This window comes from Tupaia chinensis, unplaced genomic scaffold, assembly GCF_000334495.1.
Source record: "Tupaia chinensis unplaced genomic scaffold, TupChi_1.0 Scaffold000355_1, whole genome shotgun sequence".
NCBI classification, from domain to species: Eukaryota; Metazoa; Chordata; class Mammalia; order Scandentia; family Tupaiidae; genus Tupaia; species Tupaia belangeri.
The window spans coordinates 14977194-14989136 of record NW_006159850.1 but is presented as its reverse complement, the minus strand read 5'-3'; the positions used below and the strand labels follow the sequence as shown (position 1 = coordinate 14989136).

The following is an 11943-nucleotide window of genomic DNA, read 5'->3' as shown; positions in this document are numbered from 1 at the left end:
ATAGCAGAGCAAATTGAGACTAAACTTATTTATTTACTTTTTTGCAAATAAGTTAGTTTTATTATGCTTCTCTTTGGTAAAAGGGGGAATGAAAAGAGAAAAAAAATTCAAAAGAAAACTATAGTGTACTTGTTACTAGATTTTCGCGATTTTAGCCCTGTCCCTTTTTTTTTTTTTATTTAGTTTTTAGTATCTACCTACTGTTTGGACAGAATCATACCTTTTTCCTGTCTTTAAGTCTGAAGCAAAAGTTTCCTAACATTTTAAAATTTTGATTCATTAAAGCTAAAACTGCTTTTCTTGAAATTTTACAGAGTAAGGATGGTCAATTTGATAGCCTCCCCAAATTACAATAGCTGGTATATAAATAATCACTGTAAATGCAAACCACAGACCAGGAAATTCTATCAGATCCCCTCAGGGTGCTGTTTTCACTGTATTTCATTGGCAAAATTTGCCTTAGACCATAAAATAACTTTCCATTATGTATTGCTTGTTAGAGAGGAATTTGCAGGATGGCAACATCTCATGTTGCGCTTAGAAATCTTAGGTAAAATAAAATTCATCTGGGTAAATAAAGTGATAAGAAACCTGTGAAAACAGTTTTGAAACCTGGCTATCTTCTTTGTTGTGCATGGTCATTAAATGTGCTTTCAGATTTGGGGACATCACAGTGGAAGCTGGTGCTAGCATAATGGTATTGGAAAACTAAAGGCAGAGTTCTGAGGACTTTGAAATCAAAGTATGTCACTTCTTCCAATCCTGAAACTCTGTTCCCATTCAGCAAGAAGCAGCCGTATGGTCATCACCCATTTCCCCTCAGGACTGAGAGGTTTTTCAAAGAATGGGAGGATTGAAACCGAGCAGGATCCCCGAAGAGGGATGGGTCCTCAGTCTTCCTTCCTGTTAAAGAAAAAGTAAGAATTTCCCAAACTGAAAATTAATAAGGGTTGAACTAAAAGTAAAGTGTATTTTCTAAGGTTCTTGGCATAGAAATGTATTTACATTGTAATAGCCCAGATTGAAAAGTAAGACTTCAGACTTTGGTTATGATAATGAAAGGATATTGGCCATGAATAAAGGCCATTTGACCTCGAAAACTCTCACTTAAAGGAAATATAAGGTCTTTGGTTCAATATGGAAGATGTTTTGTAGGATGGAGGCTGCTGGCTGTGAGCTCAAAGACCCCAGGCTGAATGGCTTCAGAAACCTGAACAGAAATTTGATTATCTAAGCCCTTGACAATCAAAAATATGCATGAGGTGATCACGGCCTCTGGAACCAGTCACTGAACTGATCATGCGCCTGGGACCTCTGCCCCTAATTTTGCCCTGAAAAACGCATGTGAGGAACACCTCCGGGAGACTGGATCTTTTCCGCATGAGCTGCCCGCTCTCCTTGCTTTGCAATAAGCTGTACTTTCCTTCATCACACCGTGTACCTATAGTTCGGTTTTATGGCACCCAGGCGAGGGCACCCGATTTGAGTTCGGTAACAGATAGAACTTCACAGGTCAAAGACTTCTGTATGCTAGGAGAATACTGGGGGGGAATGATATCCAGATCGGGCCCAGCCAACTCACAACTTCAGAATTTGCTCTGTTATGCAGAGTTGGTTTCAGGTTTGTGATGACCAATAGCTGCCATAGTCAAGGTCCCAAGTAAGCACCCAACTCTGTTCCCAATTCCTTTCTCGAGTCCACTGCGAATAAGTTCTATTTGTCTGGGGCTCTCAAATTCTACACTCCTGGTTTTACTTGTCCACTAGGCTAGAAATTCCTGAACTCATAGGGCTCAGAGTTCACATCTCTGTGGAATGTGCTTTCTGGTGAAAGACCCATTTCCCTGGTTTTTACTGTCTCTCCCTTTTCCCACTGGGCAAGAAGTAGACAGGGGAAGCCTATGGATTTTCTCCACAGATACTGTGTGGTGTCTGAGAGGCCTCCTGGCCATGAGGAAAACCAAGAAGAGAAGGGCAACTCCCCTGTGCATTAGTAGAAGATTCTACTCACATGAAGTTCCTGAGTCTCTTTTCCAAACACAAATATAAACACAAAGATTTCACTGCTTGAGTGTGTGTGGGCACAACTGATGCTCACATGCACACCTGTGTCCATGGTTAAGGCCCCAAGGTGTTCAGTGAGCATGGCTAAGAATGGTATGAGGTGGGGACAGAGTTTCCTCCGTTTTGGAAAACTTGTTCAGGGAAGTTCCAGGTAGACAAAAAGTCCAGAGATAAGTTTCTCTGATCTTGTTCAGATCTGACATAGCGGTAGCCCAGCCACTTCATGGTGTCACCACAGATGTTCTGAAGTCGAGAAACCTTTTCATAAGGCAAAGACCAGCGCCACGCCTGCGAGACGTTGAGGGCATCCCTGGCACTTGTGTGGAAGGCGTGATCACCCATGCCCTTCCCCCGGGTGATGTTGTACACCCAGGTCTGGAGATGGGGCAAGAATTTCAACCCCACGTAGTCGTACAATCGGGAAGTCTGGGCCAGGGGGGCCCGGACCAGGTCCTCGTAGCGTAAGAGCAGGTAGCGCTGCTGCAGGACCTTGGGCAAAGACTGGATGGCCTTGTAGATGTCCAGCTGGCTTTGGCAGATGATCTGCATCACATAGTAGGGTTGGTCCTCCTTCTTGAGAGTGTACCAGTGCTGTCCCATCACAATGCGACTGTCAAGCATGAGCTCCCCCGTGGTGCGTTCCCGGGAACGGAACACAGCCCGAGGGTCCCGGACCAGGTGCACGATGTGCAGGTTGAGGGAAGGGTCTGTCAGCAGTGGGTAGAGGGACTGCAGGTTGAAAATGCGTACCTCCTTGAGCACCACGTGACTGTAGGAGCGGCAGGCCTCCTCCACCACCTCAAAGGGCTGTCGGCTACACAGGAGCTTGCAATGAGCCTTGGGGATGATCTTCCCCCGTGGGAAGAGGCTGCAGGCAGGTGGAGAACACAGGGCCCGGCTGTCTTCCCATTGAAAGAGGCTGGACTGACTCCGCGGACCAGGTTTCATGTAGGCATCAAAAACACTCATGTCGCATAGAAAGACAGCCCGAAGCAGATCCCGCACCGCCATGTGCAGGCTCCTGGCAGTGCTCTGTGTGAAGGTCATCCACACGTGCCAGGCGGGCTCCATCAGGTAGAAGACATCTGGGTGCTGCCCAAAAAGCTCCCCTATAAAAGAGGAGCCAGAGCGCCAAGAAGACAGGACCAGCACATGCACGGGCTTGGGCTCCTCCTGCGTGGACTTGGAGTGCACGTTGTGGTCATATACATGAAAGACCAGAGCGAAGATCAGCATCTGGGAAACCAGGAACAGGAGCAGCCTCATTTTTTTGGGCACATTCATGCTGCTGACGTGGAAGGCCTTTAAGGAACAAGAAGAAGGGGCTGGGTTAGGCTGATGCTTTGGTGCCTGCCCTACTCCTCTTCCAAGCAGAGCCACGTTCCCCTTGACGTTCACCAAGGAGCAACATAGAAAGCTAGAACGTTCCTATAACCAGCTGCACGAATCCCTCTCCAAATCAATTCCTGTCCCTTACAGTGATGTGTGTCAAGAAGTATGTTTGTCTGGGGGTCTCTAATTCTGTGCTCCTGGTTTTTCTTGTCCACTAGGCTACTGAAAAATCCCTGAACTCAGCCATATTTAATCAACCTGGGAGAATGGCTCCATCATGAAGACTCGGTGACTGCACGTCTGCACACAGGCTACTCAGGCAAAGCTTACATCCATGTGGCCCAAGTCTTGGTTGAATGCCTTCTGACTCCACCAGAAGCAAAGCGCAAAGAGCCAGTAAGCCAGGTGGCAAGGAACTGCCTCCAGGCCATTGCTCATTCAACTCCCCATCTTGAGGAACATCACCACAAGGTCATTTCTCAGCCCCCTTCCTCATTTCCATCAAGCGCTTCAATCCCTTAGAGCTGCAGGCTATACAGCTGCCTGGCTTTAGTTTCGAGTTGTTTCCTTAGTGGCACAGCCAAGTCTCACAGTGCCTGTCATATAGTCCCCTCTGATTTGGTCTTATCCTGTGGGACTAGCACCTCGGAGAGCTTATTCCATGCTGACTTCTCTCTGTGGTGGTAATAAACTATCTGAGAGACCCGCAGATGGTGTAGTGGTTACATCACTGGACTTTCCCACATGGCTGACTGTGGTTCACGTTTCGGACCTGGTGGCTTGAAAATCATGCTGGGCATATGTGTGTGCATGGCCAAGATCCTGGGAGGCGAATGGAAGAGAAAGAATTGCAGCCTCGCCATCCCTCCCTCTCACTCCCCCCAGGGGTGTGTGTGTGATTTTCACTTTCCCTCTCACTGTCTCTCCCACTCCAATGCATGCATCCTAAGGCAAAAATTTCTATAAACAAATAAATACACAAACTATCTGAATCCATTTCAGCAGAATCATTGCCTCTTAATCAGCTGATTCTATGGAAATGTGCAAGCTAACCTAAGAGTAGACCTTAGGTTGCATCCCTATCCATAGTAATGGTACCTGTGGCCTGTTCACTACTGGGCTGCTGTTTGGGAGTGCTGGACCACTTGACAGAACCTAATCAGGGCTGCTCAGTATGGTTGGGCAGGTTGCATACAGCGCAGCCATCTCATCAAGAATTTTGATGTTATTTTTTAAAATTTACTATAGGTGACTGTAAAGTATCTTGGACTAAAACAATATACTGACATAATCTTCTAGTTGTTGGGTGTTTAATATGTAGAGAAAGGGAGTTTCACTTTGAAATTCACACTGGAGGTCATCCAGGTTGCTGGCGACCTTGAACGCATTCTTCACAAACAGCGCTCTGGCCAGTGAAAAGATCCTCATCTGCCCGTTCCCACCTTGCTTCCAGACAGCAAGTGGGTTCATTTTCCAAATGTGCCCTTTCAGCTGCTTTATGCATACTTAAGAAATTAAAATGTATATGTATTCTTATTTTTTCTCTTTAATGCATAAAAAAATTAGCAAGTTATTTACATGCATCACACTTTGCTTTGTTTTTCTTTTTTGTTACTCATTAATATGTCTTGGGGGAACTTTCCATGGCAGTACATAAAGTGTTTCCTTATTCCTTCCTTTTCACTGCGTAGCATTCTACTATGATATCCCACCATTTATTTAGCCAGCTTCCTCACTGATGGGCCTTTGGGTTGTTTCCAATTTCATGCTAGTTCAGATACTTGAATACACCTGTCAAGAGAAATAACCAACTCTGCAAAAATAATAATTAATCTGGTTTATTTTTAAGCATGAATTTGTGAGACCTAGGCTGGAGAGGAGGCAAAATATACCCCTCTCTCGGGGTGATCAGGTACAAGGGTTTCTTTTTATTTGGTTTTGAGAGTGAGACAGGGCTTAGAATTTCCTTTGGTTTGATCCAAAATGCAGGACATGTGGAAGGGGGGCTTGTAGGTTTTTGGATAGGGATTAATAACAGAGATAAGGGGGCTTGTATACAGTTACAAGATACTGTCCCAAGGACAGAATGTTGGAGGAGTCTCTTTAACAATGAATCAGAATGGTTTATTAGTGATCGTGGGCATGACTCACCTATTACAGATACGCTATGCCAGAGACAGGATGTAGGAAGAGTTTTGTTATTAAATGAGCAAAATGGTTTGTTAATGTCTGTGGGCATGACTCACCCTAGGCCCTCTAGAAGGGATTTTAGATTTTCTGTCCTCACACCATTGCACATGTATGTAAGGTACATCCCCAGAAGTGCTGAGACAAGAACTACATGCATATGTAGCTCTGATATCTATTCTCTGTCAGCCTTTCTACCAGACAGAAACCATCCTCTATGCCAAGTGCCAGAGATATTAGATAGTGGATTTTAGAGGAAGACCGGGGAAGCCACAGATGGGACTCAGAGTGTGTAGCTTGCTTCCTGAAGAGGTAGAGTTTGTGCTGCCAGTTCATGGGCTTTCCTTGGAAGTCCCCTGAACCTTCTGGTAAGTGTGTGATGACCCAAGCCAAACTTTGAATGGTAGTGGCAGAAAAGCCCTTTCCCCTCCAATCGTTACAACAATGCTTTTCCTCTGGCCATGCCTAAAGGATCCGGCGAGGATCATCTGTCCTTCCTGGCCAAACTCCACCAGGGCAGAGTCAGTGAATGGCAAATCCTGCCTTGTAGTCTTGGCCTTGCAGATGAGAACAGGACCAGCTAAGATACACTCCTAGTTCTTAAAACTTGGGTCCACGAGGAAATGATTAGAGACTGGGCCACAATTAATAATGACCCAAGGATGCCCTTCTCACCCCCAAAGACTGAAGAGGTGACTCTAGCAAGAGAGCTTCTCTGAAGGGCAATGGGAGTGTGAGAAAATTTTGGAACAAAGATAGGAAACAATGAAACGGAAGAGATAAGAGAATAGGAAGAGAAGATCTTGACCTGTGTATAAGGAAACTGCAATAGAATTTTATAAGCAGGCCCTAGAATCACTTGAGGAAAAAGCTAACATTTCCTAGGGATTAGGAAAGTAGACCTTCCACAGGTTCCCCCTCCTTCTCTCATCCCAGCTTTGGGCCAACTCTGCATCCGGTGTGGAGCTCCAGGGCTTTGTGCCCTCTTTGCCTGCCAACTGCTTCTGGCCTCAAGCCCATGTCCTCTCCAAGGTGGAGCTGGAGATGGGCCTCCTAATTCTCCAGTTGTCCTCAGGCTTTAGTTACCCACAGTTTTCAGGAATTCCTGTGACAACCCTCGGGCTTCTTTTTCTGCTTTGTTTGCCACGAACACGTCCTTGGTCAGAAACTACACTTCTGTAACATGAGTCCATCCTTTGTCATTGGGCTCAAGGCTCATCTAGAGGGACCAGCACGGGGTGTAATGGTCACGTTTGCTGGACTCCCACATGGCTAACTGCAGTTCGAGTCCCAGACCCAGTGGCTTGAAACTCATACTGGGCATGAGTGTGTGTGTGCCCAAAATCTCAGGAGAGTCGAGAAGAAGGGATTGCGGCATGGCTATCTCCCCGGGGGGTGATTTCTTGCTTTCTGTCTCTCTGGTGAGTTCATGCACCCTATAGCAAAAAAAAAAGTCTTTCCAAAAAAAAAATCTAGATGGGGCCAGCAGGTGGCATGGTGGTTAAGGGCCACTTGACTCCCATATGGCCAGCCACAGTTTGAGTCCCAGACCTGACAACTTGCTTTCTCACTTTCCCTCTCTCTCTTTATCCCTCTCTGGTGAAATTTAAATAAATAAAGTTTAATAAAATAATTAAAAAAAATAACATCTAGGATCCAAGCAACACATGATGAGCTGACGAGACAACTGAGGGTCTTGGGCAGAGCTCATCTCTGCAGAGACTATTCTCAGCAGCAGAGCCCCTGGGAGGAGAAAAGCCATGCAAGTCACCAGGGTGCTCAGGGAGGCTCAGTGAAAAGTAAGCTCTTGGGACCAGCAGTTAGCGTAATGGCTATGTCGCTGGACTCCCACGTAGTTGACCGTGGTTCGTGTCCCAGACCCGGTGGCTTAAAACTCACGCCGGGCGCTTGTGCGTGCATGCCTGCCCAAGATCCTGAGAGGAGAATGGAGGAGAAGGGATTGCAGCGTGGCCATCCCCCCTGGGGGGTGATTTCTCGCTTTCTCTCTCTCTGTCTCTCTCTGTCTGGCGAGCGCACGCGCCCTATAGCATAAACCTCTCAAAAAAAAAAGAAAAGTAAGCTCTTGGGCGGGCCCCGTAGCACTAGGTTAAGGGCTATAAAGTGGGACTCAGGTGGCTTAAAAAAAAACCACGTTGGACAGGTATGAGTGTGTGCCCAAAATCCTGATGGAGAAATAGAGAAAAACGGATTGTGGCATCATCACACCCCACTGGGGGGCAGGGGGGGGTGCTTTCTCTTTCTCTCTCTAACCCTGATGAGTGTACATACCTTCTAGCACTATAAAAAATAAAACGATTATTGAAAAAAAGTTGCAGGGTGACAGTCTACTCTGCACTAACCAGTTCAATTACTAGGTAGGCAAGGCAAAAGAAAGAACATCATATCATGACCCCAAAGAAACTAATTTAAAAACATGTGGCCCCAAGGGATCAGCAGATGGCTTAGCAGTGACGTTGCTGGAGTCCCACATGGCTGACCACGGTTTGCGTCCTGGACCCAGCAGCTTGAAACTCATACCAGGTGCATGTGTGTGTGTGCCCAAAATACCAGGAAGAGAATGGAGGAGAAGGGATTAGGTGTGGCCATCTCCCCTGGGGAGTGATTTCTTTCTCTCTCTCCCTCTCTCTCTCTCATTGTGTCTTTTTCTCTCCAAAGAATGTATGTGCCCTCAGGCAAAAATAAATAAATAAATAAGAATAATTAATTTGTTAATTTTTTTAGAATGTTACCCCAGTAATGGGTGAGTGGTATCATCTTAGAGGACAAAGCACAATCTTTGAAGAGTTGTGAGAATGTGGGACCAGCAGTTAGCGTAATGGCTATGTCGCTGGACTCCCACGTAGTCAACCGAGGTTTGAGTCCCGGACCCAGTGGCTTAAACTCACGCCGGGCGCGTGTGCGTGCGTGCCCAAGATCCCAAGAGGAGAATGGAGGGGAAGGGAATTGCAGCGTGGCCATCCCCCCTGGGGAGTGATTTCTTGCTTTCTGCCTCTCTGTCTCTGTCTGGCGAGCACACGTGCCCTATAGCAAAAACCTCTCAAAATATATATATATAAAAAAAAAGAGTTGTGAGAATGTTAGTATCCTGAAAATACACTACCAAAGGGTGGTGACAGGGAGACCCTAGGTGAGGTCCAGGGCCCAGGAAGGCACAGGATGGGTGACCTGATTATAGAGCAGCCTGATTACAGAGGGCCGGATTATAGTTATTCCCTAAACTGGAACCATGTAGCCTTTAAAAACAAAAGAGGGAGGGAAAATAAAACGGGGAATTCTGAGAAAGAAACAAACATACTAATTTAAGAAGCCTGGCTTCCGGTCACTTGGTGCATTTCCAACTCAGATTCCCTGGTGAGACTGCCCAGCAACCAGAAACGAGATGGTTAAAGATACCCTGCAGAAACTGAGAGAGAAGAGCTGGGGTGGGAGATCAGCATCCTCACCAATGACCTGTAGACCCAGGGTAACTTGCGGCACTAAACCTGGCCAAAGAGTGTCCATACGACAGAGGCTGACCAGGCTGAGAGCTCCGGGAGCCCTGGACCTGAGTCCTTGTGCTTGGCACACAGTATGTGCTCAAGGACTATCTGTCAATGAATGACCAAATAAATATGTGTAGACTTTTTATTTATTTAACTGTTTGAGATGTCTCTATTGGGACTCGTGAAGGAAGATTCTATTGTTACTTTGTCCTATAAAAATATTTCAATTTCTGAGACCAGCAGTTGGCGTAATGGCTATGTCACTGGACTCCCGTGTAGTTGACCACCGTTTGAGTCCCAGACCCGGTGGCTTAAATTCATGCTGGGTGCGTGTGCCTGCGTGCCCAAGATCCCAAGAGGAAAATGGAGGAGAAGGGATTGTGGTGTGACCATTCCCCTGGGGGGTGATTTCTTGCTTTCTGTCTCTCTGTCTCGCTCTGTCTTTCTAGAGTACACACGCCCTATAGCAAAACAAAACAAAACAAAACAAAACAAAACACCTCTCCCCAAATATTTCAGTTTCTGTTAGAAAGTTCCAGGCTTATGGAAGCCCATACACGATGTAGGTCTCTCCTATCCTTAACCAATATGCTGGCCCTATACATTAATCTTATTTTACATTCGCATGCCATACCATAATTTTCAGAGTTCTTTTAGAGGTAGTCATGAAAACAATCCAATTAGGTATTTAGGACAGTGGGGAGCTGCTCCCCCATTTTTCAGAATACATAACCAAGTTTTAATTGATGGACTCATCTGCTGTCATAGCCCTGCCTTGATCAGAACCCAGGTCTTCTGAGCTCTGGTTTTCGGTGATCACATTATACCTCTCCTAAGCTAGAGACAGTCTGCAGCTCCCTGCACCGCCTGTGTTCCACGGCCGGCCGAGAGGGAGCCGGCCGGCCGAGAGGGAGCCGAGTACAGAAACTTGAGCTCCCAGGCCAGGATCTGAAGGAATCAGATGCGCCAGAGGACTGTCTACAAGTATGTATCAGAGCAGTTCTCCCTGAGCCTAGGCTTTTGGACTCTTTTAGGGGTGGAGCTGGCAAATACTGGGGAGCTGCTGGTAGGCAGCTTGTGGGGTTTTTAATTTTTTTCCAGAAAACTCCACAGGTGATTCTGATTCCTCCTCCCTCCCCCTCTTCCCATCACAATCCCCAGTGTGGCTGCCAGGGGTTATGTGATACTCTCCTTCCAGCAGCCCCGGGATGAGGGATGACGGCTGTACCTGGAGATGTTCACAGAGACAGTCTCTTACCTTGTTAATGGCTTCGGCTTCCCCACGGCTTCTGAGAGGCTCGGTGCTAGCCAGGCTGTGCACTTCTCCCCTCTGACTCACCACCTCCCTTCTCAGCTTCCTCCTCCTACTTGTGCATACCCATCTCTACTCTACTGCCCTCTCCCTTTTGCTGAAAAAAAAGGACCCACCTTTCTAGACAGTCTTGAGAAACCACTGGCTTCCAGGAAACGGTGACATTAGCAGCTTCCACACCTGAGAGAGCTGGAGGTGGGGAGACTACTCCAGGTGGGCTAGGAAAAGCAAAGAGGAAGCGTTCTCTCCTCGGGCTGAGACAGGATCCTGGAATGCTGGGTCCTTGAAGGCAGCTGTGAAGGTCAACTAACTCCCTCCAGCAGGGTGGAAAAGCAAAGCAACCTGGGAGAACTGAGTTGGGATCCATCGGGAAATCATGGGCAGTTACAGCCAGAATGCCCACAATATCTGAACCTCACTGTTATTCTTATCTCTGAGGAGAAAATGCGAAAATGATTTCTGCATCGCACCTGCCTGCTCACTCCACCCTGGCTGGAGGGAGGTAACATTTCTTAGCCTGTGTGTCATATTCAAATAGCTTCATCCTTCTTGCAAGAAGTAATACATATTTTTTGGAGGATATAGATATACTGGTATTTGGTTGGGGTGCAGAGAAAAAATAACCCCCTTTTTTTTTTAAAGAAAAAAAATCTCCCAAGGTATCGTTAATGATTATATTACTAGCTGCAAATCATATACCCACTCCGAGCTACTTTACGTGGTCGTCATGTGTCTAAAACAATAGGTGAATAAACGTAGATTGTTTCAGAATATAGATGTTGTAGACTTTCAAGTCAGAGATCCGGGCAAGTCTTTCTGCCTCTTCGAGGGCTAGAATATTAATTTAAAATAAGAGTGGTAATATCCTCCCTAAGTATTGCTGGGAAAGTTAGGGTAAATGCATGGCAAGCCCCTAACACAATATTGGGACAATATTAAGAGTCTTAAAGTGGTAGAATAGTAATCTCTCTCTCTTTTTTTTTTTTTAACTTAACTGCTGGCTCATTTTCCAGGATGTGGAAGAGCATGCGGGCAGGGAGTCCTGTGAGTCCTGGGATGATTTAGGACGTGCCTTTGTGATCGCCATCAGCTGAGTCACCTCGGGCGCAGCAGTGGACAAGAACCTGTGGTGTTTCCCCTGCCGATTTCGATGGTGTAGCCCGTGCTCCCTTCCCGTTTCTCTCTGGCACAGGGAAGAACAATCTCACTGTGCCGAGATGTAAACCAAAGAGCCAGAATTGGGCAATTGATGGTTCCGCTTTAATTCTTACTTTAAAAGTAATACTTGTGGGGGACCAGCAGTTAGCGTAATGGCTATGTTGCTGGGCTCCCATGTAGTTGACAGCGGTTCAAGTCCCGGACCCGGTGGCTTAAACTCATGCTGGGTGCATGTGCATGCGAACCCAAGATCCCGAGAGGAGAGTGGAGGAGAAGGGATTGTGGCATGGCCAACACCCCGAGGGGGTGATTGCTCGCTTTCTGTCTCTCTCTGACTTTCTGGCGAGCTCACATGCCCTGTAGCAAAAACCTCTCAAAAAAAAAAAA

The 11943-nt window shown here is 46.6% G+C and overlaps 1 protein-coding gene across 3 annotated transcripts; it reads right to left on the bottom strand.

The window, feature by feature from the left end:
• Nucleotides 1-251: 251 nt before the first annotated feature.
• CHST4 (carbohydrate sulfotransferase 4) lies at nucleotides 252-10811 on the bottom strand. 3 transcript variants are annotated; one of them, XR_001370667.2, is made up of 3 exons: nucleotides 10345-10472; nucleotides 2012-3366; nucleotides 252-903 (listed from the first exon to the last, which is right to left on the bottom strand). XR_001370667.2 is itself a non-coding variant. In XM_006152668.1 (2 exons), the coding sequence occupies exon 2, from the start codon at nucleotides 3346-3348 to the stop codon at nucleotides 2149-2151; it is 1200 nt and encodes a 399-aa protein (XP_006152730.1). In that variant the 5' UTR covers nucleotides 3349-3366; nucleotides 10515-10811; the 3' UTR covers nucleotides 945-2148. The 3 variants fall into 3 exon arrangements, 2 of the variants coding, with proteins under 2 accessions (XP_006152730.1, XP_006152731.1); XM_006152668.1 differs by lacking the exons at nucleotides 252-903; nucleotides 10345-10472 and adding an exon at nucleotides 10515-10811 and having other exon boundaries at nucleotides 945-3366; XM_006152669.3 differs by lacking the exon at nucleotides 252-903 and having other exon boundaries at nucleotides 945-3366.
• Nucleotides 10812-11943: the final 1132 nt, after the last annotated feature.

Bases quoted from the DNA above. Each gene is read 5' to 3' on its own strand.
- CHST4 (XM_006152668.1), bottom strand. From the start codon at position 3,348: ATGAATGTGCCCAAAAAAATGAGGCTGCTCCTGTTCCTGGTTTCCCAG.